Below are 24,856 nucleotides of genomic sequence, written 5' to 3' on the forward strand. Positions count from 1 at the left end.
ATGTTGTTGATATAGGCCCATAACACAGTGCATTACTTTTATTTTATTTCTTGTGTATTGGTGTGACTCGTGCAACTTTCCAATCTTTGGATACAGATCTTCTGTCTTAACCAGCTGCTAAACATGAATATTTCATTAGTGTAGTACAAAAGGAACTTAACTGGTACACATTCCAGTACAGAAGACTTGCCTTGATTAGATGACTTAAGTTGCTTTGTTACACCAAAGGTATCTACTTCTAAATTACTCATGTTGGTAGCTGCTCTTGATTCAGATGTTGTTTACTGCATCTACTTTGATGAAGGAATTAGGGAAAACCATGTTTAGGAACTCCAGTTTAGTGGTACTGTCATCAGTATCATTACTGTTGGTTTCAGGCAATGAACCTATTGACTGACTTGCCACTAGTACTTCACACATGACCATAATCTCTGGATTTTCCAACTTATTTCAAGACAGAATTTTGTTATGGGCTATATTAAAAGCATCAGTTTTTAGCATCTGAAAACCATTGCCAAGCTCAGAGATTTTCTGTTCTTTTAAATCTGACCACCCTGTCCAATCCACACAGCCCCCACTAACCATGCAGCTGCCCCCAGTGCATAGAGGCCACCTGATGTATTAAGCAGATCCTGGCAACTCTCCACACTATGATACAACTCAAGGAATCTGCAATATACACAGTCACAGAACTATCCCAGCCTCTGATACAAATGCTCCACTCAATTATGTACCAAATGTCCACAGTCAATCCTGTCAATGACACTGCAGGTGGTCAGCTCTGCCTTCATTTTGGAAGCAAGACTGATTGTCTTTACCACTTTAGTCAGCTGCCAGCAACCAGAGAGAAACTCTTCTGATCTGAATTGACCCTGTGCTCTTCATTGCACCTGGAAGAACCCATTCGACATCTGGGATGACTGTCTCCAGTGAACACAGAGTGCACACTGGATTTCTTCTTTTCCTTGGCAGCCACATCCCTAAGGAGCTGTACCACACACCTAACATTAGAGTTCTCAACTATCAATAACCCAACCCTCTGTGAATGCCCAGACCCTGCAGGTCAGCTGGATCAGGATCTTTGTCAGCCTCTGAAATCTGTTTGTCAGGCAAACTGGGGAGGCCTTTCGATTTGTCTTGTGGAAAGTCTTTTGCTACCTTCCACAACCTGAAATTATCTCCCATCTGACCACGTGTGATGAGTCAATCTCAATGAGGGCAATAACAGGGCATATCACGGCAGTGGAACAGTCGGGCGACATGTGGGACATGCTGCACGTCCCTTGGATCCCCATGTCTGACCCCCATAGTGATGTCCATTAACTCAGTCGAGCAATCCAAGATGAATGGATTACAAAACTGATCTGAACACAGCATTCACGGTCCCTACCTAGACTAAAGACAATGTACATGCATACTACACAAACACACAGACTAAGCTACAAAAGTAACTTGCTCCTCCTTAGAAGCTTGTAATATAATAAATAAACAATTTATACAGTTGGTTCTGCTTGAATGGTGATGGGTGCAATAAACTAAAATATTCCTATGTGAGGTCTGCTGAAGACACCCTACTGTGGTGAATTTGAGTCTTAATGGCTTCACTTAAAATAATGCAGGTCCTATGAGCAACAAGGGCATCATAAACTGACAACGTATCGAGACAATATAGTAGCTGATAGCCAAGGTTGCATTCAAACAATGAGAATGAATGAAATACCTTGAAGTAAGTGCAAATTATGATCTAGGGTAAAAGTCTGTTGTGAGCTAGGCAGCATAACATATTATATATGAACACACAAGAGTAGCAAAAATTGACAGCAGGGTCTCCTCAAAGGTACACTTGTAGATGCTGGGTGTAGTGTATTACACCCTTAATATGTGTAGAAGTGATTCATGACTGATTTGCTTTGCTTTGTTTCAGATAAAGTACAAAATTGTTATAACTAAATGTTCACTACTCTCTCTCTCTCTCTCTCTCTCTCTCTCTCTCTCTCTCTGTCTGCCTGTCTGTGTGTGTGTGTGTGTGTGTGTGTGTGTGTGTGTGTGTGTGTGCGCGTGCGTGTGTTTTGAGGGCAATTTGCACATTAGTGATGATGAACAATGAGGACAACACAACACCCAGTCCCCAAATGGAGAAAATTCCCAACCAGCCGGGAAATGAACACAGGCCTCTTCGGTTGGCATCCAACCATGTTGACTCCACAGCTACCAAGACGGAGGCTTTCACTACTTGAGAATGCCCCCACGAGAAACAATGGAATGTAAGACAATGCACAATGCATCCGGCACAATCAGCCTCAGTAACAGTAACTTCCACAACTTGTTGCACAAATGGCTGTCGGCCTCTCCCAGGAGCAATTCCATATCTCCAGTTAATTTGAACTTCTGAATAATGTTCTCCAACACCAGTTGGGAAATAGGACCTTTCCGTATTCCTTTAATGCTCCGATAGGAAGAGCAGTAGCAATACTACTGCTGTTGTTTCAATAAAATAACTTTATGACTAAAGCTCTCCTCACCTCATCCAGACCCATGTTGACTGACTGCAACTGTAATGCACACTGATGCATGTCTCTTAGCACTACGATGCCATACCAATTACAGCACCTAATGACAAGTCATGACAGTAACACTACTAACAACACAAATCCTGCAGGTCACAGTCTGAACATCATGCCTATAACGTTGGGTACCCATACAGTAAATAGTTTTCCATGTATACTGACTCAAGTAGAGAAAGTTTAATTACAAACACCACATATTCCTCTCCTAAAATGAGAATTTAATGAATGTTTAGCATTAATGCTTACGGCACAGCAAATTATTAGCTCATACTCTATAGTAATCCCACTTAACTCTTATTATTTTGTTACCATCTGTGAGGAGAACCTGGCATAGAAAATATAAGTTGATAGAAAGACAACTCAAATTGTGCATGTGTGAGGCACAAGGCACAAAAATGTGTAGAATGATTAATGAATTCTATCCTGCAGCCTATTTTTCAGTTGTGTTTCCCAACCACCACCAGATGAATGGGCAGTGAAAATTACAATCTCACCCAACAAATGTACACACACCAACAACTGATACGTTAATAGTGTAGAAGAGAGCAAATCGATAAGGTTACCTGAACCTTAAAAAAATATATTATTCTAACATAATTATTTTACAGGGAATGCCATTTTGTCCTGTTTTGTGCATTTATCTATATTTTGATGTTTTCTTTGTAACCTTTGTAGTTCAGAGCAATTATAATTAAACTTTCAAAGCACTGTAGAAATAACACCACTGGTCAGAATGATGTCAAATAGCAATGAAATATTACCGGAGAAGGGGGAAAACGTATAGCAGAAGAGAAATAAATAGTTACAAAATATAACAATAGATGGTGCTGTAAGCATTATAATTTAATAGTGGTCTACTACAAATAACAAATGAATCATGCAACAAGGCCTAACGTGTATGTTTAATGTTAAACAAACTGTACTGTGTGCATGAGTGTACTGGTGTGATACATAAGCTCATCCACCATGGCAAGGTCATATCACATAAGGTCATATCACATAGGATGGGAAAAACAGATTTTTAATTGTCCTGAGGCCAAAAACCGCATAAAAAGCATCACTCACATCAGTTTTTAATTGTCCTGAGGCCAAAAGCCACATAAAAAGCATCAATGAAAATCAAATCAGATTACTAACTTCCGTGTGACTGGCACAAAACATGTTCAATATGCTGTCCACCGTTTTCTGCAAAAATTGAAATCGAGCAACAGCATGTTCTGCAACTGATCAAAGTGTTTCCAGGGTCATGTTCAGAATGTGTTGCACAATGTGTGCCTTCAATGCAGCCAAGTTTGCAATCAGAACACTGAACACATCATCTTTCAGACAGCCCCACAGCCAGAAGTCACACAGATTAACATCAGGTGATCGGGACAGCCAGCCTGTAGAGAAATGGCGGCTGATAATTCTAGCATTTCCGAAATGGCCCTTCAGTAGTTGCTTAATGGGGGGAGGGGATAAATGATGCCGTAAACCCGCATCACACAGTGACTTTTTCAGGATGAAGTGGTACTGGTTGATTTGTGCGTCGATTTATTGTTGCCCATATTCGAGAATTCCGTATATTGACATATCCTGTCAGTCGGAAGTGGGCTTCATCTGTCCACTTCCATGCGAGCAAGAAATTCTAAAGCGAAGGTCTTTCTTGCTGGCAGTTCAACAGGAAGCAACTCGTGCACATGGGTAATTTTGAATGGATAGCAAAGAAAGATATTTCGTAGGATTTTATGCACCATGCTCATTGTTATGTCCAATGTTCGAGTAATTCTTCATGCACTATACATTTGCACACCGCAACTCATCTCCTCCTGCACTGCTGTGACCACAGCTTCCACTGACATCGAATCAATTTGTTTCCTCCCTCTACCAGGTTGTACACCAAAAGAACCCATCTTTTCGAATTTCCGAATCATTTTCTCCAGACCCACGGCACTCATCAGACCAACGCCTTTTTTCAAACCCTTCAGTGTCCAGAACTTCTGCAGAGTGATGTGTGCACATCAATCCTTGCAATACAGCTTTGCATGCAGAGCATGATCCTGCATTGAGACAGTCATGGCAAACGTCGCAGACTCGAAAGAAGGAAAAGCCGTGTACCTTTCATGTTTATACCAACTTCAATGGGTCATGCGCATGACAGGTGTTTTACGTACTCTGACATATACCGTGCCATCTATTGATCAATTTTCACACAATTTTTTTTCTTCTGCCATACATTTTCCCCCTTCTCCGATAATTTTCCTTTGCAATTTGGCATCATTCTGACCAGCGTTGTTATTTCTACAGCATTTTGAAAGTTTAACGTTAATTATAATCACCCAGTATATTAATAACTGGAACACTATCAGACAAGTTATTGATGTGAAACTTCCTGTCAGATTAAAACTGTGTGCCAGACCGAGACTCGAACTTGGGACCTTTGCCTTTCGTGGGCAAGTGCTCTACCACTGAGCTACCAAAGCACAACTCGCGACCCATCCTCACAGCTTCAGTTCTGCCAATACCTCATCTTCTACCTTCCAAACTTCACAAAAGCTCTTCTCAAAACCTTGCAGAACTGGCATCCCTGGAAGAAAGGATATTGCGAAGACATGGCTTAGCCACAGCCTGGGGGCTGAATTTCATCCTGCTGTCAAGGGTGGGGGGGAGGTGATGTGATGGGGAAGAGTGACACGATGTGCAGGGGTTGTTGCCAAGGCGGGGGGGGGGGGGGGGGGGGGGGGGGGTGATGCGATGAGGAAGGGGGGGGGGGCCATGATGCGATGGGGAACGGGGGCTACAAGATGGGAGTGGGTAGTGGAGCTAGGAGGGTAGTGGCACTAGGGGGTGGTGGTGCTAGGGGGAGGCTAATTGGAGGGGTAGGTGAGGTTAGAGCGAAGAAAGGATGAGTTTAGCGGGAAAGAATGGGAGACTGAGTTTAAGAGGAGTGAATGGAGTGTGAGGTGGGACAGTGACAATAGAGACATGGATGGGGGAATTTTGGGGAATGGGAAAGGAGGGTGAGATGGAAGGGACATGGAGCATGAGCGAAAAGGAAGAGTAAGACATGGAGTAAAAGGGATGTGGAGGGAGGCTGAGAGAGGGGGGAACGAAGGAGTGGAGAGAAAGGGACCAAACTACAGATTCATCAGTCCTTTTTTCCACATTCAAAGAGATCGTGGAGTAAAAGCATTTACCAAAAGCGTCTGGGAAGAACAAAAGGGGGAAAACTTACTGGGAAAGACACTGAAAGAGAAAACGAAAGTGGCAAGAGAAAAGCAGAGAATGTGCACTCAAAGGAAAAAAGCCTTAGAAGTTAATAAAAAAAATATAGCAGATGGCCTTGGCTGACTGATTTCAAGAAGAAAAAAGTATGAGCCAGCCACTTTGCAACACACTAAAATATCCAACCTAAAAGACAAGGCTAAAGGAACCCAGATACAGAAAAGATGAAACCAAAATGAACAAACATCAAAGAAAGAGGGAGGAAGAGTTAAAACGGAGGGAGGATGGAGGCATGAGAGAAAAGGCCAGACGCCCAATCTTAGATTTTGTGATAAAAAATCCTCTCTCAAATAAAACATAAAGCTATATTAGCCGTTGAGGCATTGTCTCCCAACACCATTGGCAGTGTGTGGTGGGAAGGTTAAAAGCCTACCGCAGAGTAGGTAAAATTAAGCAGTCCAACGAGATGTGGATGACAGTCAAGTTGGAACCACAGCGACAATGAGGTGGGTTCTTGCAACGGAGGAGGTGACCATGATTTAAACAAATGTGGCCAATGTGGAGCCGGAAAAGGACAATGGAGTTCCTGTGAGTGGCTCATATGGATGACCGCCACACATTTGTTGTCTCCTTGATAAAATGTAGTTTATTTGGTGTACTGAGTGTGTCCCATTCAATATCACAGATTCGAAAAACTTTAAGGCATCAGACCAATCAGAGATCAGTCTCTAGCGGGCCGATCTCCAGAGCTGGTTTACTGGTAGCCTGTTTGGCCAGTCTGTCACCAAGTTCATTGACCAGGACTCGACATGTCCTGGGGTCCAAATAAAGGACAATGAACGTCCACTGTTTCTGAGAGCATAAAGATACTCGTGGATAGTCATTACCAAAGGTTGGCAAGGGGAGCACTGGTCAAGAGCTTGTAGGCTGCTGCTTAAGGAGTCACTACAGATGACAGCGGATTTACCTGCGCAGAGGTGGATATGCTCAAAAGGATGAGAGATGGCTACCAACTCTGCAGTGAGAACACTGCAGCCATCTGGCAAGGGGTGCTGTTCAGTATGTCCAGCATGAGTGTAAATGAAACCAATGAGACCATCGACCAACAAGCCATCGGTGTAAACTATGTCTAAGCCCTGGAACTCACAGAGAATAGAGAAAAATTGCTGGCAAAGAGACTCATGTGGAATTCAGCCTTTCGGGCCTCACAATACGACCAGACGAAGCTGTGGTCGAGGCGTGGACCGTGGAGGTGCACACTAGTGGATCCACGGAAAGGTGGTAGGGGGAAAGTGTAGAGTACAGCAAGAAGCAACCAGACACAGACTGCAATTGGAATTCCTGTCTGGGCTGCCGCGGTGGGAGACAGATCGCCATGTTAGGGGAAAGGAGACAGTAATTTGGACAGTGAGAATGAATGCGGGGCAGTATAATTCGCAAGCAGTTGTTGTTGCCTGATCCATGGTGGAGGAACATCAGCTTCCACAGGAAGGCTGTTTACTGGGCTCGTTTGGAAAGCTCCTGCCACAAGTCGAACTCCACAATCCTCATGGATGTCAAGCAAACTGTGTGAAGCACCAATTCGAACTATGAAATGTGGAGCAACAAAAAGCTCCGTATAAAAATCTGGCGTGGGCCCCAGAGACCTCACTTGTGCAGAGTATCAAGGATGTGGTGTCGCCAAAAGAATTGGTAACATAGGCTTTTTTCAGATCAAGACAGATAACAATAAGATGATGACACAGGGAAAAGGCCATTTGGATGGCAGACTCCAGGTAGACCAGGTTGTCAGTGGTGGCGTGCCCTTGGCGAAAACCACCCGTGGACTGAGCCAGAAAGCCCCAAGACTAAGGGAGCCAACACAACCGCCAGTTCACCATACGTTCGAGCAGCTTTCACATAAAGTCAGTGATGCTGATAGGATGATGGCTATCCACATCTGGCAGGTTCTTAACAGGTTTTAGCAATGGAATGATGGTACTTTCTCGCCATTGCGATGGGAGTTCGCCATCGCTCTAGATGTGGTTGAAGGCAGCAAGGTGGTGGTGGTGCTGGTAATCTGCTGACAGATGTTTAATCATTTGGGAATGGATGTGGTCTGGTCCAGGGGATGTGTCAGGCCAAGTGGCAAGGGCACTGAGAAATTCTCACTCAGTGAAGAGAGCACTATATGGTTCAGGGTTGCATGGAACAAAACATAGGTGGTGTCGTTCCACCTGGTGTTTTAGGAGACAAAAGGCAGGGCAGTAATTTGCACAGGGAGAGGAATGAGCACAATGCTCAACAAGATGCTCCGTGATCAAATCTGGATCAGTATATACAGTTCCATGTGTGGAAATTCCAAATATACCTGCACATGTCTGATATCCATAAAGGCATCTGAGCTTGGTCCAAACCTGGGAAGGAGAGGTTCGTGCACCACTGGTAGAGACGTATCGTTCCCAACACTCCTGCTTCTGTTGTTTGATGAGTTGACGGACCTAGGCACGGAGTCATTTGAAGGCAATGAGTTGCTCCAGGTACGAGTAGCACTTATAATGTTGGAGGGCCCGCCTATGATCTCTAATGGCTGCAACGATTTCCAGCGACCACCAAGGCACTGACTTCCGCCAGAGGCAACCTGAGGAACAAGGGATTGCCGATTCAGATGCGGCAACAGTGGTAGTAGTGATGGTCCGGATTACCTCATCAATGTTGCCACACAACAGAGATTTAATGGTGGTAGCAGAGGAGAAGGCATCCCAGTCAGCCTTGGTAAAAGCCCATTTGGGCAATCATCCAGGTGAGTGATGCAAGGGAGGGACATGAAGAGTGGGAAGTGGTCACTACCACAGAAGACGTGAGCTCACCAGTGGATAGACAGTAGAGGCGAGATCAACAGCCAAGTATGTGCCATGCACCACAGTGAAATGATGGGGGCACCTGTATTGAGGAGGCAAAGGTCGAGTTGGGTTAGAAGATCCTTGACATCTTTACCACGGCCAGTAATATTGGTTCCACCCCACAAAGGGTTGGGGGCATTAAAAATCACCCACAAGTAGAAAAGATGAAGTGAGTTGGGAAATTAGTGCAACAAATACCTGGTGCGGCACTTCACCATCTGGAGGAGAGTAGATGTTACAGATGGTAATTTCCTATATTGTCCTCACTCTGACAGACACAACTTTCAAAGGTGTTTGAAGGGGCACTGGTTCGCTACAGACAGAGGTAATGACATAGATACAGATGCCGCCCGACGGTCTGTTACAATCATTATGGTTTCTGTAGTTCCCCGACAGCCACATTGTGGGAAACCACGTTTTCTGAAGGGCAATGCAAAAAGCAGGTGTAACACTCAAAGAGTTGTTGTAACTCAGCTAAGAGGGAGAAAAAACTGCCATAATTCCACTGGAGCATGATGCTTTCTGTCGTCTAGGAAGACATGAAAGGACCAAGGAGGCAGATTAAGGAGCTTGCTGGGAGGGCTTCTCTGAAGTAACTTCGGGGAAAGAGGAAGATTGTGAAGCCCTTCGACCAGCAGCCAGTGGCTCCTTCAGCCACTGGCTGGTGTACGATTCACCAATGGAGGAGACCATGGAAGGCAGAGTCCCAAGGGACCCCTTCCATGTGAGAGGAGATGGAGCAGGCTTTTGTTTCTCTGGCTGGCGGGAGGGGACTGATGTCACCGGCATTTGGAAGGGGTTGGTGCTCCCAAAGTAGATGCTTTGGGAGCAACAGAAGAAGATGTACCTCCAGCCATCAGGAGGTGGGATGCAAATAGGCAGCCCTGGGGGCCCACTGTAGGAAGCTTGGACAAGGAGCATAATGGCATCAACAAGGGCGACATCATCATAGCGCCAGCTTAAGATGATAGCAATCAAGCAGGGTTCATCCTTCTGTATTTCAGTTTAGCCTCGCGGTAATACAGCCCGTCCAGGATCTTGTACTCAATTTTCCACTCCTTTTGGAGTACTGTGCAGTCTGGCGAGCAGGGGCACTGGTGCTCCCCACAGTTGACACTGGTAGGAGGAGGTGTACATGGAGTATTCGGATGCAGTGACATACGCAATCTCTACATGTGGTGCTCAGATTGCACCAGGAAGACATGTTCGAACTTCCAGCACTTAAAGCTCCAAATAGGGGGAAGGACATATGGTTTTACATTACAGCGGTACACCATCACCTTTATCTTTTCAGGTTACGAATAACCCTGAAAGGCCAAGATAAAGGCAGTGGTGACAACACTGTTATCTTTAGGCTCCCTATAAACACACCAGATGAAGTGCATGACCTGTCATTCTAAACTGGCACATAGCTCATCATCGGACTGCAACAGGAGATCGAGATGAAAACTTATTTTATGGACCATGTTGAGGCTTTTATGGGGAGTGATTGAAACGGGGAAACAGGAATATCACCCAACTTGCCACAGGTGAGTAAAGCCCGGGACTGGGCTGGGGATGCTGTCTGAATCAGGATTGACCCATTGCGCATTTTGGACAGCGCTGTCACTTCCCCAAACTTTACCTCCAGGTGTTCAACAAAAAATAGAGGCTTTGTATCAAAAAAAAAGTCCTCATCTGTTCCACTGCATACTAAATACCTTGGCGAATAAGTCTCTCTCTTTTCCATAGCCATATGTTTTTACCATGGTGTAGGTAGGGAGGGGAATGATTTAGGGTCATATTTCTCAGCGTTATAGTCTATCCTGCCCTTGTTAGAGACTGCTGGTGCTATTCGGTCACCAGCAAGAGATGGCTTGGACCGCTTCATTGCGGATGATTCTCCCTGATGCCACCCACTACGATCAGGTGCTCTCCACACAAGCACCACCCACCCACAGCAAAGGCTGCCTGGTATGATGGCCATTGGTGGGACTCCCGATGCCACAACAAGACAGGCATCTACTCCTTGGCACATGTGAGGAGTTTGCAGTTCAGTATCAGCAGTGTGATCCCTGTGTTGTCAGGGGGCCACCATCAAATGAGTACACAATGGTCCCACCACATGCTGGATACTGGGTTTGGAGCAAACCAATATTGTCATGGGGGCAAAAGAGGACAGTGGACAACAGAAGAAAATGACATACCTTGGAACATGTCCTCACCCAAATAGTCGAGCTGCAGAGACATGACAATAAGAGGTGCAGAAGATCTAATCACATTATGGATATCTGGTGCACCAAGTAAGGCATCCTTCTGCAAATGGCCCACACGTCTTAGAATTTTGAAAGTGTGAAGTCAAACCTTAAAAGGGGGCCAGAAGTTATTGGGCCAAAAAGTGGGAGACTTCCAGAATGAATGGTCACTCAGCAGTGAGTGTGTATTGATCTGAAACTACCTGAAGATTAAAACTATTTATGGGACCAGGACTCTAAACTGGGACCATTGCCTTTCATGGACAAGTGCTCTACTGAATGAGCTTCGGGATAATTTGGAACATAGGAAATGCAATACTCGCAGACGTCAATATATGAAGCAGTTTGTGAGCAGTGCTTTTATAGCTCAGTTGGTATAGCATTTGGCCACAGAAGGCACAGGTCTCAGGTTTAAGTTCCAGTCCAGCACACATTTAATCTGTCGCAATGTTTCAAGTCAACACACTCTGCTGCAACTGAGAATTCATTCTGCAAACAATTCCCCAGGCTGTGGTTAAGCTGTATCTGCATGCCATCTTTCCTTTCAGGGGTGCTGGCCCCACAAGATGTGCGGGAAATTTTCCATGGACATGGAAAGGTAGAGATGAGGTAATGGCAGAAGTAAAGCAATGAGGACGGGTCATGAGTTGTGCTTAGATGATCAATCAGTAGAGCACTTGTTCGTGACAGCCAAACAATCCAGCTTCGAGTTCTATATCTGCATTGCGTTGGGTGTCATATAGTTCTTATCCCATACTCTTCCTGCACTCCCACCCACCTGTCACCTCCCTCCTGATCTCAACTTCACTTGTTCCACAGTGTGCATTTTATCAAAGACATTCCAACGTCATTTCAATTTGCTGTTGTCACAATGACTAATACTCTTACACTATTAAAAAGTTAAATATGTGTATAACCTTTTCAAATAACAATGTGTGTGTGTGTGTGTGTGTGTGTGTGTGTGCGCGCATGCGCATGCATGTGCATATATGCACGTGTGTGTGTGTGTGTGTGTGTGTGTGTGTGTGTGTGTGTATGTGCGCGCGCGCGCTTACATGCAGAAATTACTTGTGAATTACGGCTTCATTTGTGTACCAGTTGTCAAATTGGGCACTGTACACCTTAATTTCATGTACAGAAAAAGCCTCAAAAACTAAGGAGACTGTGAATGTAATTTACAAAATTTGCTTTATGTGCCATTGAAAGAGCTGATGAACAAGGCAATTTCAAGTGTACTGGTGCCAAAGAAAAGCGAGGAACTGATTTCTTATGAAACTGTTTTTAATTACTTACCTTCCATTTGGCTTCAGTTCTCAACAGTGCCCCATTATTCACCTTATCAGTACCTGGAGTTTCACTGCTATCATAACCAAAACTATTTGCCTCTTCTAGTATTGGAATTGGTAGTGAATCATTAAGATTTTCTTTATCGGCCGTAACTGCTGTAGAGTGGATTTGGCTCTGGTCACTAGGTAACTTGGATGCAGAATTACTGACAGTTCTGGAACTGCTACTGAGTGATTTAGTTCTTGGAGTTGGTACTGGACGTTTCCTTTGTGCAGTCTCTGTATCCTTTCTTACACGTGAGGAAATCTCCGGATTGAAAGACAATTTTGCTAATGAAAATTGGCAAGAATCCTCCACACTAGTTTCTGAAGGGCCGGTACTTGTTTCCTGAGATGAGTTTTGTTTGATACAGCCTAAATTGTCAGGTACATGTGTTATGTCACTGACTGTAGCACCAGGAGCACAGTTTCTTTCAGTCCAACAAGGTCTTTCATATTTTTTATACTTCGATCCATCTCCAGTGTTATTTGAAATATCTTGTGTTTGACACACTTCAAGAACTGATAAATAGTTGCCATTATTATTATCTACGATGATGTTAAAAGCGCTGTCATATTCATTCGAAAAATCTGCATTGTCTGTCACTCCCTGAGGCAAATGTTTAATTTTTTCAATTTTTGTGGGCAAAGAGCTTTCATATTTAGCATGGTTCTCATTATTTGATCTGCTACTTTTAAGTGTACAGTCGTCTTGTTCATTGCTGGACTTACACGACTCAAACTGATGCATTCGCTGAAAGAGAAATACAAATGAAATTTAATTTTGTTAATATCATAAGAAAATAAGTAGGCAGTGGGGCACTTAACCTACAGCAAATTAAAGTTACAAATTAAGCAATTGCATTTAGAAGCTGAAGATACAATCATGATAAATGAGTTTTCTTAGAAACCAAAACTTTCTGCAAGAAAAATGCAACACATGACAAATGCACAGGAATTTTTGAGAAACATCTAATTTTACAAGATGTCCTGCTTGCAGTATTATACCCAATTTGCAGTTTGTTCCTTTTGTTATGACTCTCATCATCATTTAATTTAACAAAAATATTAGGAAAAAATGTAATGGTTTATTCATTCACTGTTGCCTTCACAAACAGCATTTGAAGCATAAAATATAAACAAGCCTAGCACCCGCTGCTTTGCTCACGTCAACTGTACAGTCTGCACAGTTTTCTTTTCTTCTTCTTCTTCTTCTTCTTCTTCTTCTTCTTCTTCTTCTTCTTCTTCTTTTTCTTCAAACCTAAATGTATGTTGTAATGCCCATTGCCCATGTGTAAATCTACACACTGTGTAGTGTATCCAGTCTACACAAACTAAAATGCAGACACAGTATTAAAATTTAATAAAACGATTCTCTGTAAAAGATTTGCATATTTTTTCAAAATATAATTGAATTTATTAAAGCACTTATTTGTATATCACACCAGTAGTTGTAATGTTTAGTGCCAAAGTCACCAGGATGCTGTTGGGACTGACTCTTGAATAGGTGACATAGAACTGCCCATTTGAGAAGCAATCATCCTCCCCCTAATCCAAGTCAATACTTGCCACCTTTAATGAACAGCCCTGAGATTTTTTTTAACATTCATTGCAAAGCATACTTTAAGATGGGATTACAATCGCTTGATCTCAAATGAATAGTAAGAAGGAATAAGAGGTATTCAAGGTATGAACATCAGTTCATCTCCAGCACATTTCGTAAGCACAGTTTAGGTGAGTTGAAGATGCACACTAGCATGACAGGTGTACAAACATTCAGGGGTAGTTTATGAGAAGGGAAACAAGGTAGCTTAATGCTATTAAGGAATTCCACTGGATAGTGAACTGCTTTATCTGTCTGCAACACTGAATCAATAGAACTGTATTCCATTCCTGACCCTCCAATGCAATTAAGTAGTATGTCATCAATGTTCCCTGTTGTTCTTGGGTGTTAGTATGGCCCATTCACACAGCAAGACCACAGATTGTCTATATGGCAGAGTTAGGATAATTTCTGCTCCATATTTTCAGTAGGAGTTTAGAAAAAATTCGGGCACAAATTGTCCCTTACATAGACAATCACATTTTTCTTTATGAGACAGAGCCACAGGTGCAAAGATTTTATGCATGCCCCAACCTTGTCAAGTCGAGTTCCTCTATGTACAACATGAAGAGTCTGCCTTAGGTCCCCTGCCAGCAGCACAGTAACTCCACCCCACACAATCATCACCTCTGAGGTTTTTCAAAGTTTTATTAAGTACTTCAAATTCACCTTTGGGGACCATAATACCCTTACGCCACAGGATAAATTTACACTCCTGGAGAACTTCAGCCATATTACTCTGTCTAGGGAACTTGCATATGGGTGTTTCAACTTTGATGAGAGTGAGAGGGAATTTATAGGCAGAACACTGTGGCATCATTGCCAGAAGATGCCATAGCTAAAGCAATGCCCCAATCAATTCTTATTTTTGCTAGAAATAAGTTTACTAGAAAAGGTGACCTAATCCACTGGGAGCATTCAGGAAAAATAATTGACTCAAATGTGATTCAATACTATTTAACATTTCACTTCACAATGACCAGAGGGGTGCACAACTGTTAGGGAATTTATGCTATCCAAGACTACATGCATCAAAGCATTTGTGTCACAGTTTATTTTCCTTCAATAATCTATATTCTACAAGACTACTTCATGCTATTTTGGTTCAGGAAATCATACTGTGGTAAAGTTTGGCCTCCCATAGCCAACACTGCATCCTCAATCTGTACCTGAAATTTATTGTATAAGTTGTTAAAAATATTTTCTGCAGAACAATGCAAATTTTCCTCAATTTGGTGAATGAAGTCTTCCAACAAATTAAACTTTTCCCAGAGATTCAGCAGATCAGAGAGTTAAAGAATACCAACATCACTGAGTATCTCTCTTAGTTCAAATGGTGAGTCACACAGTTCAGCTTCTCTCAGTGCAGAATCCCAATGCCTGTCATCCTCCATCAAACCAAAAGCTTTGCAGGCAGATTGAAATATGGGGTGGTGGGTCAGAAAAACATGTTGGACTTCGAACCTCATGCAGTAGTAACCATAGAAGATAGCACTCAATGTTTGGGTGGAGAGTGTAGATTATTCCAAAAGCATGGTCTTTCTTCACTCCTGGCCATCCAGTCACTTCCAATCCTCAGTCTTTCACACACACTCGACATTCCATACATAGAAAGAAGGGACCTCAGAATACAACACAGTTATTGCAAATTGGTCAATTCTAAGAAGGGCAGTAGTGTGGTCTGTTGTGGGTTGTTGATCTTTTCAGCCATGTTTTCAGATGTAAAGTAAACATACTGACAGTTTTTCAAGACGGGCAGAGAGATGGGGTGACTGTAGGATATCTCTCTTTAACAGAAAAGACCAACATTCTCAAAACTGCTTTAGAATTGCTGATTTAATGGCCACTTCCATACAATTTTACCCCATCTTTCTGGTTTTCTAAGGAAAATTTGGTCTGATCACTACCTTTATTTACATATTTACAAATGTATTTAATAGATTTGACGGAGTTGCAGTACTCAACATTAATATGAGTACTGAAGATATGTAAAAGTGCAGGGTTGTAAGGTACCACCCAACTGTTATCTACATGTATATCCCTTCTATATTTCTAATTTAGTATATGTCTATTAAATATCGCCTGAATAAAGACCTACAATACATTAGGTGACTGTCTTCTCCTTTTCTAAACATTATATGGTAAGAGCAGAAATTTATGGCAAAAACAGTCTTTTTGAGAGGTCGTTTGTCTCAAGCTCTAATGGGCTAATCTATAGACTACCCACCTTTGCCACAAAAAAACATAAACGGTTATTTAGAGTGCTGTATGACGGATGGACTTTACTGATATTCCACAATCTATGACCAAAGTTCTGGAGGACAATGTCTCATCACCAGCACTACCTCATTAGTGCATTAAAGCAACCACAATAACCATCACTGGGTTTTCTTAATGCATGAATCACAACTTCAGATTCCTTACACATTGAAAGAATCTTTTCTACAGCTGTTTTTAGGTGTTTATGTAGTTGCTGACATTCTGTAACACATTCTGTAAAGATTTCACTAATGTTTGTTTCACACCAGCAAAGTTGCTGCATCTCAAATGTACTTCTGTTTTGTCCTCATCCATAAAATATATCTGAAGAAACTGTGCTTTCTGTTTAAGTTTCAGTAACAGACTTCCTACCAAATGGCACACTTGACCTCAAACCTTAAAAGTTGGCATGAAACTGCCTTCTGTAATTTGCTTGGCACCAAGTGATGTCAACTGGAAGCATCCGTGGTACTTTCAAATGTGGTTTATGAAACAGACATTCACTGGGTGCCCATCCATAATATATAAAGAGGTTCAGGCACATGTTCAAAGGATCGGAGCTCCTCCTTGCCAGCACAGCAGCATATTCTGGGAGCCTGCCCCTGCCAATTAGGGGCTTTACAGTACTTGCATTTGTAGCTCATAGTATCTGAAGTCACATTATTATTGACCTCATACAGTACTTCCGGGTTGTGTGTCATGCCAGAGTTAGCTGTGGCTTTCCAGGGGCGAGCATGTTCTTTAGTTTTTATTCAGTTTGTTTAGGTCATACCTTACACTCATTGCACCATGTACTTTTTGTTTAATTTCCTGGTACCATATTGCTGCTGCTCTATGAATTTCCAGCTTTTTTTTCCTGTATATTTTTTGATGACTTCTTAAATTGCTTCCTCATTTTAACATTAGTGCATCCAGCACAGTGTTCTCTACAACCTCTGTGGGCAGGGTTGTTGAAAGCTGATGTCCATAAATTAATTACAGCTGAGTCAGATCCTGTAGCAAATGAAGTTTTTATGAAGTGTACAACTTTGCTTCCGCCATTTGCCGATAGGTGGCAACAACAGTAAGTAGCAGCCGAAAGAAACAAATCGCAGATGTCAGGCACTCATTCAAACATTAGTTGATTTGTGTCTGCATCATAAAGTTGTTCTTGATTGAAAATGTCGGCTTACGAGCCTAATTCTAGTCATTTGCAGGAGTTGGTACAGTTTTGTTTCAATATGAAGAAAACAGCGGCTGAGCCTGATCAAATGCTCTCAAGTACATATAGTAAGGATGCTATTGGTGAAATAACGTGTCTTAGGTGGTTTCAACACTTCAAGAATGGTGATTTAACGCCGTAGACCGGCACAGTGGTGGAAGAGAGAATGTTTTCGAAGATGCAGAATTGGAGACATTGCTGAGTGAAGACTCGTGTCAAGTTCAAGAAGAATTGACATGATTAGTGGGAGCAACACAGCAAGCCATTTCAAAACATCTCAAGGCTATGGGCATGATTCAGAAAGAAGGAACTTGCATCCATGTGAGCTGAAACCAAGAGACGTTGAATGGTGTTTGTGAACAGTTGCTTCAGAGGCAAAAACGGAAGGGATTTCTGCATCGCATTGTGACCGGGGACGAAAAATGGGTTCATTATGATAACTCTAAAAACAAAAAATCATGGGAATATCCTGGCCATGCTTCCACATCGACAGCCAAACCGAATATTCACGGCTCCAAGATCATGCTCTTCATTTGGTGGGACCAGCTTGGCGTCGTGTACTATGAGGTGTTAAAACCAAGTGAAACAATCTCAGGTGCTCATTACTAAAAGCAATTAATGCGTTTGAGCAGAGCTTTAAAAGATAAAAGGTCACAATACAGCGAGAGGCATGATAAAGTTATTTTGTAGCATGACAACGCTTGACACCACATTGCAAAAGGGGTCAAAACGTACTTGGAAACGTTAAAATAGGAAGTCCCACCCCACCCGCTGTATTCTCCAAACATTGCTCCCTCTGACTATCACCTGTTTAGATCAACGGCACATGGCCTGGCTGACCAACACTACCGATATCATGAAGAAGTCACAAATTGGATCGATTCGCGGATCGCTTCAAAAGATGAACAATTTTTTCAACGCGGGATTTGTACACTGCCTGAAAGATGGCAGAAAGTAGTGGCCAGCCATGGAAAATACTTTGAATGATACATGTGTAACCAATTTGTTTCACTGAAGCCTCAAATCTTGAAGAAAAAACGATGGAAGCAAAGTTGTACACCTTGTAAGTTGAGCGTAACATACTCAGGGTGAATAAAAGGTGTTACAATAGAAAACACTTCATTTTGAGGTAAGACATAAACATCAAAATGACCGCTAGACATGTTAAGCTTAGGTGTAGCCTCCCCACAGGCTTACCTTCTATTCCGAATTTTGCATAATGCTCTTTAGTTCAATAAACTTCGAATACAAATTCAAAGAGTTCCCTAGCTGCCACCAGATATCTGTCACCACCGTATGTTTGAGGTTGGGACATATCAGCAAAGCAGGGCATCAGAACTGCAGTAGTTATTACCATCATGGTCATCGGACATGATGGAAAATTCTTCCCCTACAATATTTATGACAGTACAATGCAGCCACTCACCATTTATATTTAAAATCTCTATATCCAACCACAGAATACACAGAAGCAAAATTAATTTGATAAAGTTTACTCTCAAATAATGAACAAAAAAATAAATATTATCTTGTAAAAACCCAAGAACCTACTCTTTAAAAAAAGTTTGTGATCCTTTACGTGGCTGCCATTCTTTTCGTAAGTAAAGTGTTCCATTAAATTTAATTTCATTTCATGTAGATAGTCAAAAAAGAAAGACAAACATTGGATAAGTGGTTCTATATGTATCAGCACCAGTCTAGGACCTGGTACTGGAGTTTCTCATCTCAAATGGACATTCCTTGACATAGAATCACATTTAAAAGTGGTATCTACTTTGTCATCAGTAATGATTAGTTTGCATAGTAACTACAACAAAAATAAGTTTATAAACATATATTAGGCCAACAGGAAACTTAGGTATTAAAGATCTGTTTCTTTTTCTGTAGAATAATGATGGATCCAATTTGTTGTGGTGATCGTTAAATCGCTTTCTTTGATTTAGTTCACAAAACGCAACACCTTCTGAACTTTCCGCACTAATTAAGGTCATAAAGCAACCCTAGTAGCTGAAGTCTGAGATTTCTGTGAACCTGCCTTTTGAATTCTTGTGGCGATATTTCCACAGAAATTTTCATCCCCTAAGACATATTTCTTTATTTCTAACTGAGAAGTCAAATACCAATTTTCATCGATTTAGCTTTAAAAGTTGAATTTCCAAAAACTTTGAAACACATAAGAGGTGACCAATTTGTCTAGAAAATTACTTGCTACCTGTCTTAGCTATCATGTACAATATTTTTTTTAATTCCCCCCCCCCCCCCCCCCCCCCCAAAAAAAAAAAAAAGCTGGCTCATACTTGAATTTCAGTATAATCACTTTTTAACTGCTCCCCCAGTAATCAGGAGTGTCTGTATGAATATTAATGTATACTTTTTGCTTTATCCAACTGCTGTTAGTTAAGTTGCACAAAGCAGCTGATCTTAGACGAGAACATCAGAAACCTGCATTGTATAAATGTTAACCTCACATTTTTTTTACTATTAACAAGGATTAGCTTTGACTAGAAAAAATTTGTGCAAGAAATTAAAGTCAGTTTTACAATCATCAATTCACTATCTAGTGACACAATGTATGATCAGAGACAAAAGATTTTTAATCAAAAAATTTATAGTATCAAAAAGAAATAATTAAATCAAGCTGTGGCAGGACGACACACATACAAAACGTACTGAAATTTGCAAGCTTTCGCAGCCAGTGGCTCCGTCTTCTCGCAGAATAGCTGAAGGGGAAGGAAGAGGAGTGAAGGAAAAGGATTTACGAGGGTTAAGAAAAGGGACAGAGTTCAGAAAAGTCACCCAGAACCCTGGATCAGGAGAGACTTACCAGATGGGATGAGAAAGAAAGACTCCCTTCTCATCCTGTCCGGTAAGCCTCTCCTGACACAGGGTTCTGGGCAACTTTTTCAAACTCTACCCCTTTTCCTAAACCTCACCAATCTGTTTCCTTCAACCCTCTCCCTTCCTCTTCGATCTTTCTCGCAGAAGAAGGAACCACTGGCTCCAAAAGATTGCAAATTTCAATACCTTTTATATGTGAAAAAAATTTAAACTAGTACTTCCAGCCCACTTCTCCGTACAATATTAATTATGAAATGAATGCCTCAATGGGAATTAATTTAGTAAAGTTGGAATGATATGAAATGACATCAGTGCAAACCATTTAGATATGGTAAATCTCCGCTAATGAGACAAAACACTGGTGGTGTTGCAGGCACGTGACGTGATAAGGGAAGTATACAAGCAGAGGATAGAGAAATGGGGAATTATTCTAGTGATAATATGAGTCACAGATGGGGATATCCAGTGACATAAGTGACTTTAAGATTAGATTGTTACAGTACTCAGCATCTTGGAAGCAGCGAAGATGGCTGGCTGTTTACATGCTACTGCTGTGAATGTCTATGGAAAGTTGTTGAAGGACGGTGAAACCAAGAGTAGGCGACAAGGTGTTTGATGGACAGGTGTCATCACAGAATGTGGAGGTCGGAGACTTGCCTCCACTGTACAACAGGATAAACTGCTATCTGATAACAGAGTACAAAACCTTCATAGGCATAACTTTCGGAGCTGTCATAAAAGCAAACATCGTTGTACATGTGGTTCCGCAGCAGACAAAACCTATTTGTTCCCATTTTAGACCATCTACATCATCAATAACAATTGTAGAGGGCATGGTATCATTGAGATTGGAACATGGATCAAGGGAAATGTGTCACATAGTCAGATGAATCACATTTCTTGTAACACCAGTCGATGTTGATGCCCAGATACACCATTACTCACGTCATGGCTCCTAGGAACATGCACTGCAGCACAGGACATACAGGCTGGTGGGCCTAGTATTATGTAGTTCTACTTAAGGGAACTGCATCAACTGCGCATAGACAACTGCTGCGACATAACTCTGGGTTCCAAAGGTGGACTAACACACTGTTAAGTAGATGGTCTAACATTTTGCCTCGTCAGTGTATAATGTAATGCAGTGACATTTCAAAATTTGTGTCAGACCAGGACTTTAATTTCTTGCTTATTGCAAGCAGCTGCCTTAACTACTAAGCCATCAGGGCACGTCTCCAGACGTGAATCATACTTTTTATATTGTTTGGTTTTTCCATCTATGATTTCCAAGCACTATCACCATATGTTCTTCCAAGGGCTTTCATGGAAACTGTAACATTGGGTAATGGAGCTTGTGAATAGTGCCTCACCTTGCCACAAAGGATATAAATAAAATTTCATTGAAATGAAATTAAGAGATCAATGGGGATGAAATCAATGAAGATTCTATGGCACTGCAACTGTTGTGGGGTTTAGAGGAGACTGGTTAAAAGAGTAGAAAATTAAAAACGTTTTCCACTTTGAATTAGGTTCATTACTTTGGACCGCACACTATTTATGGCTACTAGGAAAAAATAAATAAAAGAAAGAAAAGGGAAGGAAACTTGTGGCTGTGTGTCTCATTGCTGATAAAGGCCATCAGGAAGCAGGAAGAGAACTAGAAAAGGGGTCACATTTACAATAGTACCACAAGGGCCACCATTCTCTTGTTTAAAAAAAAAACAACTGATAGCACCATCACTAACTCAATATAAAAAATAACATAGAAGGAAGAACAACATTACAAAAGTGGGGGAGGAGGGTAACACATGCTCAGGGCTCCACACAGAGATCTGTTTTCTTAGTAGTATTGTGAGCCTTCTCATGGTTGTGGAAAACAGAAAACATCTGTCCGCATAGTTAAGCCTGTTTATAGGACACTTTCAACACGCTCAAGTAATCAACAATGGAGTGATATTCGCCCATCCCATCTTAAACGTGACTAATGAGATGTCTTGGTTCTAAAATCGAACTGAGGAAGAAGTTGATTGTCAGTTATGATGAGATCCTTCCTGTGTAGTTCCACAGAGGAACACTACAATAGTTACATATGTTCCCAAGTTTGCAGGAAGGAATTAAATTTTTTCACTAGTTAAGAAACTGTCCTGTTCCATATTGGAAGTTAAAAAGATCAAATATGATTTCTTTAACATTTCAAGTAATGTATGCTGAACTGGAATTTATGGTGGCCTGGTGGTGTATCATTTGCCAAAGAAAATGCTGAATTCAGCACACATATCAAGAAAGGGTAGTTGTAAAGAGTATTTGCAGAACTGAAGTTCCAACCATCCCCCTCAATCAGCACTTACCAGCAGAAGATAATTGGAATTAGAGTCCTCAGCCATTGCTTGTCTGAAGAATTACATGGGTAACAAGAACCAAAGCAGATTTAACAGCTACGTGCAGCTTACCTTCTCTACCTTGTGTCTGCGTTGAGCTTGCTCTCTTTCAAATTCTAATTTCATTCTAAGTTGCTGCTGTTCAACTCTTTTCAGAATAATTTCCTCCTCTCTTCTTTCTTTTTCCCTTTGCTGTGCTTCCAGTTGTCGCTTTTCTTCAATTTGTTTCCTTAATTCCTCTTGATATGTTCGCTTTCTTAGTTGTTCTGTAGCCATATGGCCATCTATGTGCTATAAAAATAAAAAACAAGAGTATTGGAAACAGACTGAAAGGGATATAACAATCCTTGTGAGCACTAACATTCAGTAGTTAAAGCAGTCTCTGTTAATAGTTTATTTGTAGGGTGCACCATGGGATTTGCAAAAACCTTTACAGCAAGTGCAGAGTTGTGTATGGAACACTGAATAAAATGAAATTTGACAGACAACCACAGCCAAAAACATTTTAAGTAAGATATGTATGTGCCCATTATGAAATGACAATTGAAAATATAAATCACTGTACTGTCACTACGCATTTTTACACACACATACAACCATGTTCTTTGCACTTGGTAGCTCTTAATAAGCAAACTTTGCTTGGTTCAATTATAATTAAATATATGTTAATCTTCACCAATGCAATTTTTGTATCCATGTAACTTTGAGCCTTCAACTAAACTAGTTCTTTTTTTTTTTTTTCTTCTGTTGTCAGACAGCTTCACAAGCTGCCAAAACAGAGTCAAGCAAACAAACTGTTAATCCATTATTAACTGAAATAACATGTAGTGAAAAGAATAATAAATACGACTGGTTGCAGTGATTTGTATTTTCAACTGAAGCTGGAATGCAGTGCCATTGGGTCTGAGGAGACAAAATGTTGAACATTTTCGATACAGAAGATAATCAGTAGTCAACTCCTTTACATGAAAGCAAAGAACAGTGAGAGCTCTTGAATTTAATGGAGACGCATTCCCCATTTCAAACCAACGCCTTCAACCAGTATTAGAGCACTAGCTCACTGAACTCAACATTACACATTTGCTTGTTTGAAATGCTGTACATGTAAATGACTTCCGTCTCTATCGTATATAGAAACGTACATCCTTTGTAAGCAGATTACCTGTGGCAAGAAAATATTTATGCATTGGTATTGATGATGATATTAGGCTGATCAGCAGCAACCTTAGTGAGAATGGACATGTGCATTTACTCAAGTGAATAAGCAAGCCAGGGTCTATGTCCCATTGATACAATTATATTGTTCCTATGGTCTTGGTTTGATATAGCTCTCTGAACTACCCTATCCTGCGCAATCATATCCATCTCCAAACCTCCCCTGCCTCCAATATCACATTGACAATTCCTTGACACCTCCGAACAAACCTTCAAGCCTTATCAATCAATTTCTTCTTTTAGTCAAGTTATTTTCTCCTCAAACATATTCATTTACCATGTCAGTATTTACATGACCTACCCATTAATCTTCAGCATTCTTCTGTACCACCACATTTCAAAAGTTTGTATCCTCATCTTAACCAAATTGTTTATCACCCACATTTCACTTCCTCACATTGCTACACTCCAGACAAATACCTTCAGTAAAGACTTCTTAACACTCAATATTTGATGATAATAAGTTCCTCTTTCTCAGAAACAATTTCCTAGCTATAGCCAATCTCTATTTTCTATTCCCTCTACTTCACCCATCATCAGTGTTTTGCTGCTCAAACAGCAAAATACAGCTGTTATTTTTAGCATATCATTTCCTAACCTAATTCCCTCAACATTACCTTATTTAAATTGACTACATTCCATTACCTTTGTTTTGCTTTTGTTGATTTTTATCTTGTATCCTCCATTCAAGACACTGTCCATTCACTCCTCTTCCAAATCCTTTGTTGTCTGACAAAGCTACAATGTGATCAGCAAACCTCAAAGTTTTTATTTTTTCTTCTTAAAATTTAATTCCCTCTCTAAATTTTTCTTTGGTCTCCCATATTGCTAGCTCAACGTACAGATCAAAAATATCGGGGATAGGCTACCACCCTGTCTCATTCCCTTCTCAGCTGCTGCTTCCCTTTCCTGTCCTGCAATTCTGTTACGCAAAAAATTGCGAAGCATTAAATTTTCTAAGTTCGAACATCTCGTACCAATCACACGGAATTATCAACAGTTGCCAGCTCGGGAGTGTCAACATTTCAACACCATTACTCATCCAGGAAGACAGCAACCTTGACATTCTTGAGTGAGATTGCGAGCTCAACAGAAACTCCTTAGAATAGTGCAGACCTAACTGCTGCTGTAATGTCATGTAAGAGACACT

General features: G+C 41.3%; 1 protein-coding gene across 6 annotated transcripts in view; it reads right to left on the bottom strand.

Moving 5' to 3' along the window:
• LOC126481610 (uncharacterized) overlaps positions 1 to 24,856 on the bottom strand; it is a 146,041-nt gene that overhangs the window by 26,293 nt on the left and 94,892 nt on the right. For all 6 annotated transcript variants that reach the window (XM_050105484.1, XM_050105488.1, XM_050105485.1 and 3 more), the window contains 2 exons: positions 22,564 to 22,782; positions 12,181 to 12,966 (listed from right to left, as the gene is read on the bottom strand). In XM_050105484.1, the coding sequence (XP_049961441.1) occupies positions 12,181 to 12,966; positions 22,564 to 22,782 (1,005 nt within the window). The remainder of the gene's footprint in view (positions 1 to 12,180; positions 12,967 to 22,563; positions 22,783 to 24,856) is intronic.

Source organism: Schistocerca serialis, chromosome 5 (assembly GCF_023864345.2).
Source record: "Schistocerca serialis cubense isolate TAMUIC-IGC-003099 chromosome 5, iqSchSeri2.2, whole genome shotgun sequence".
Taxonomy (NCBI): Eukaryota; Metazoa; Arthropoda; class Insecta; order Orthoptera; family Acrididae; genus Schistocerca; species Schistocerca serialis.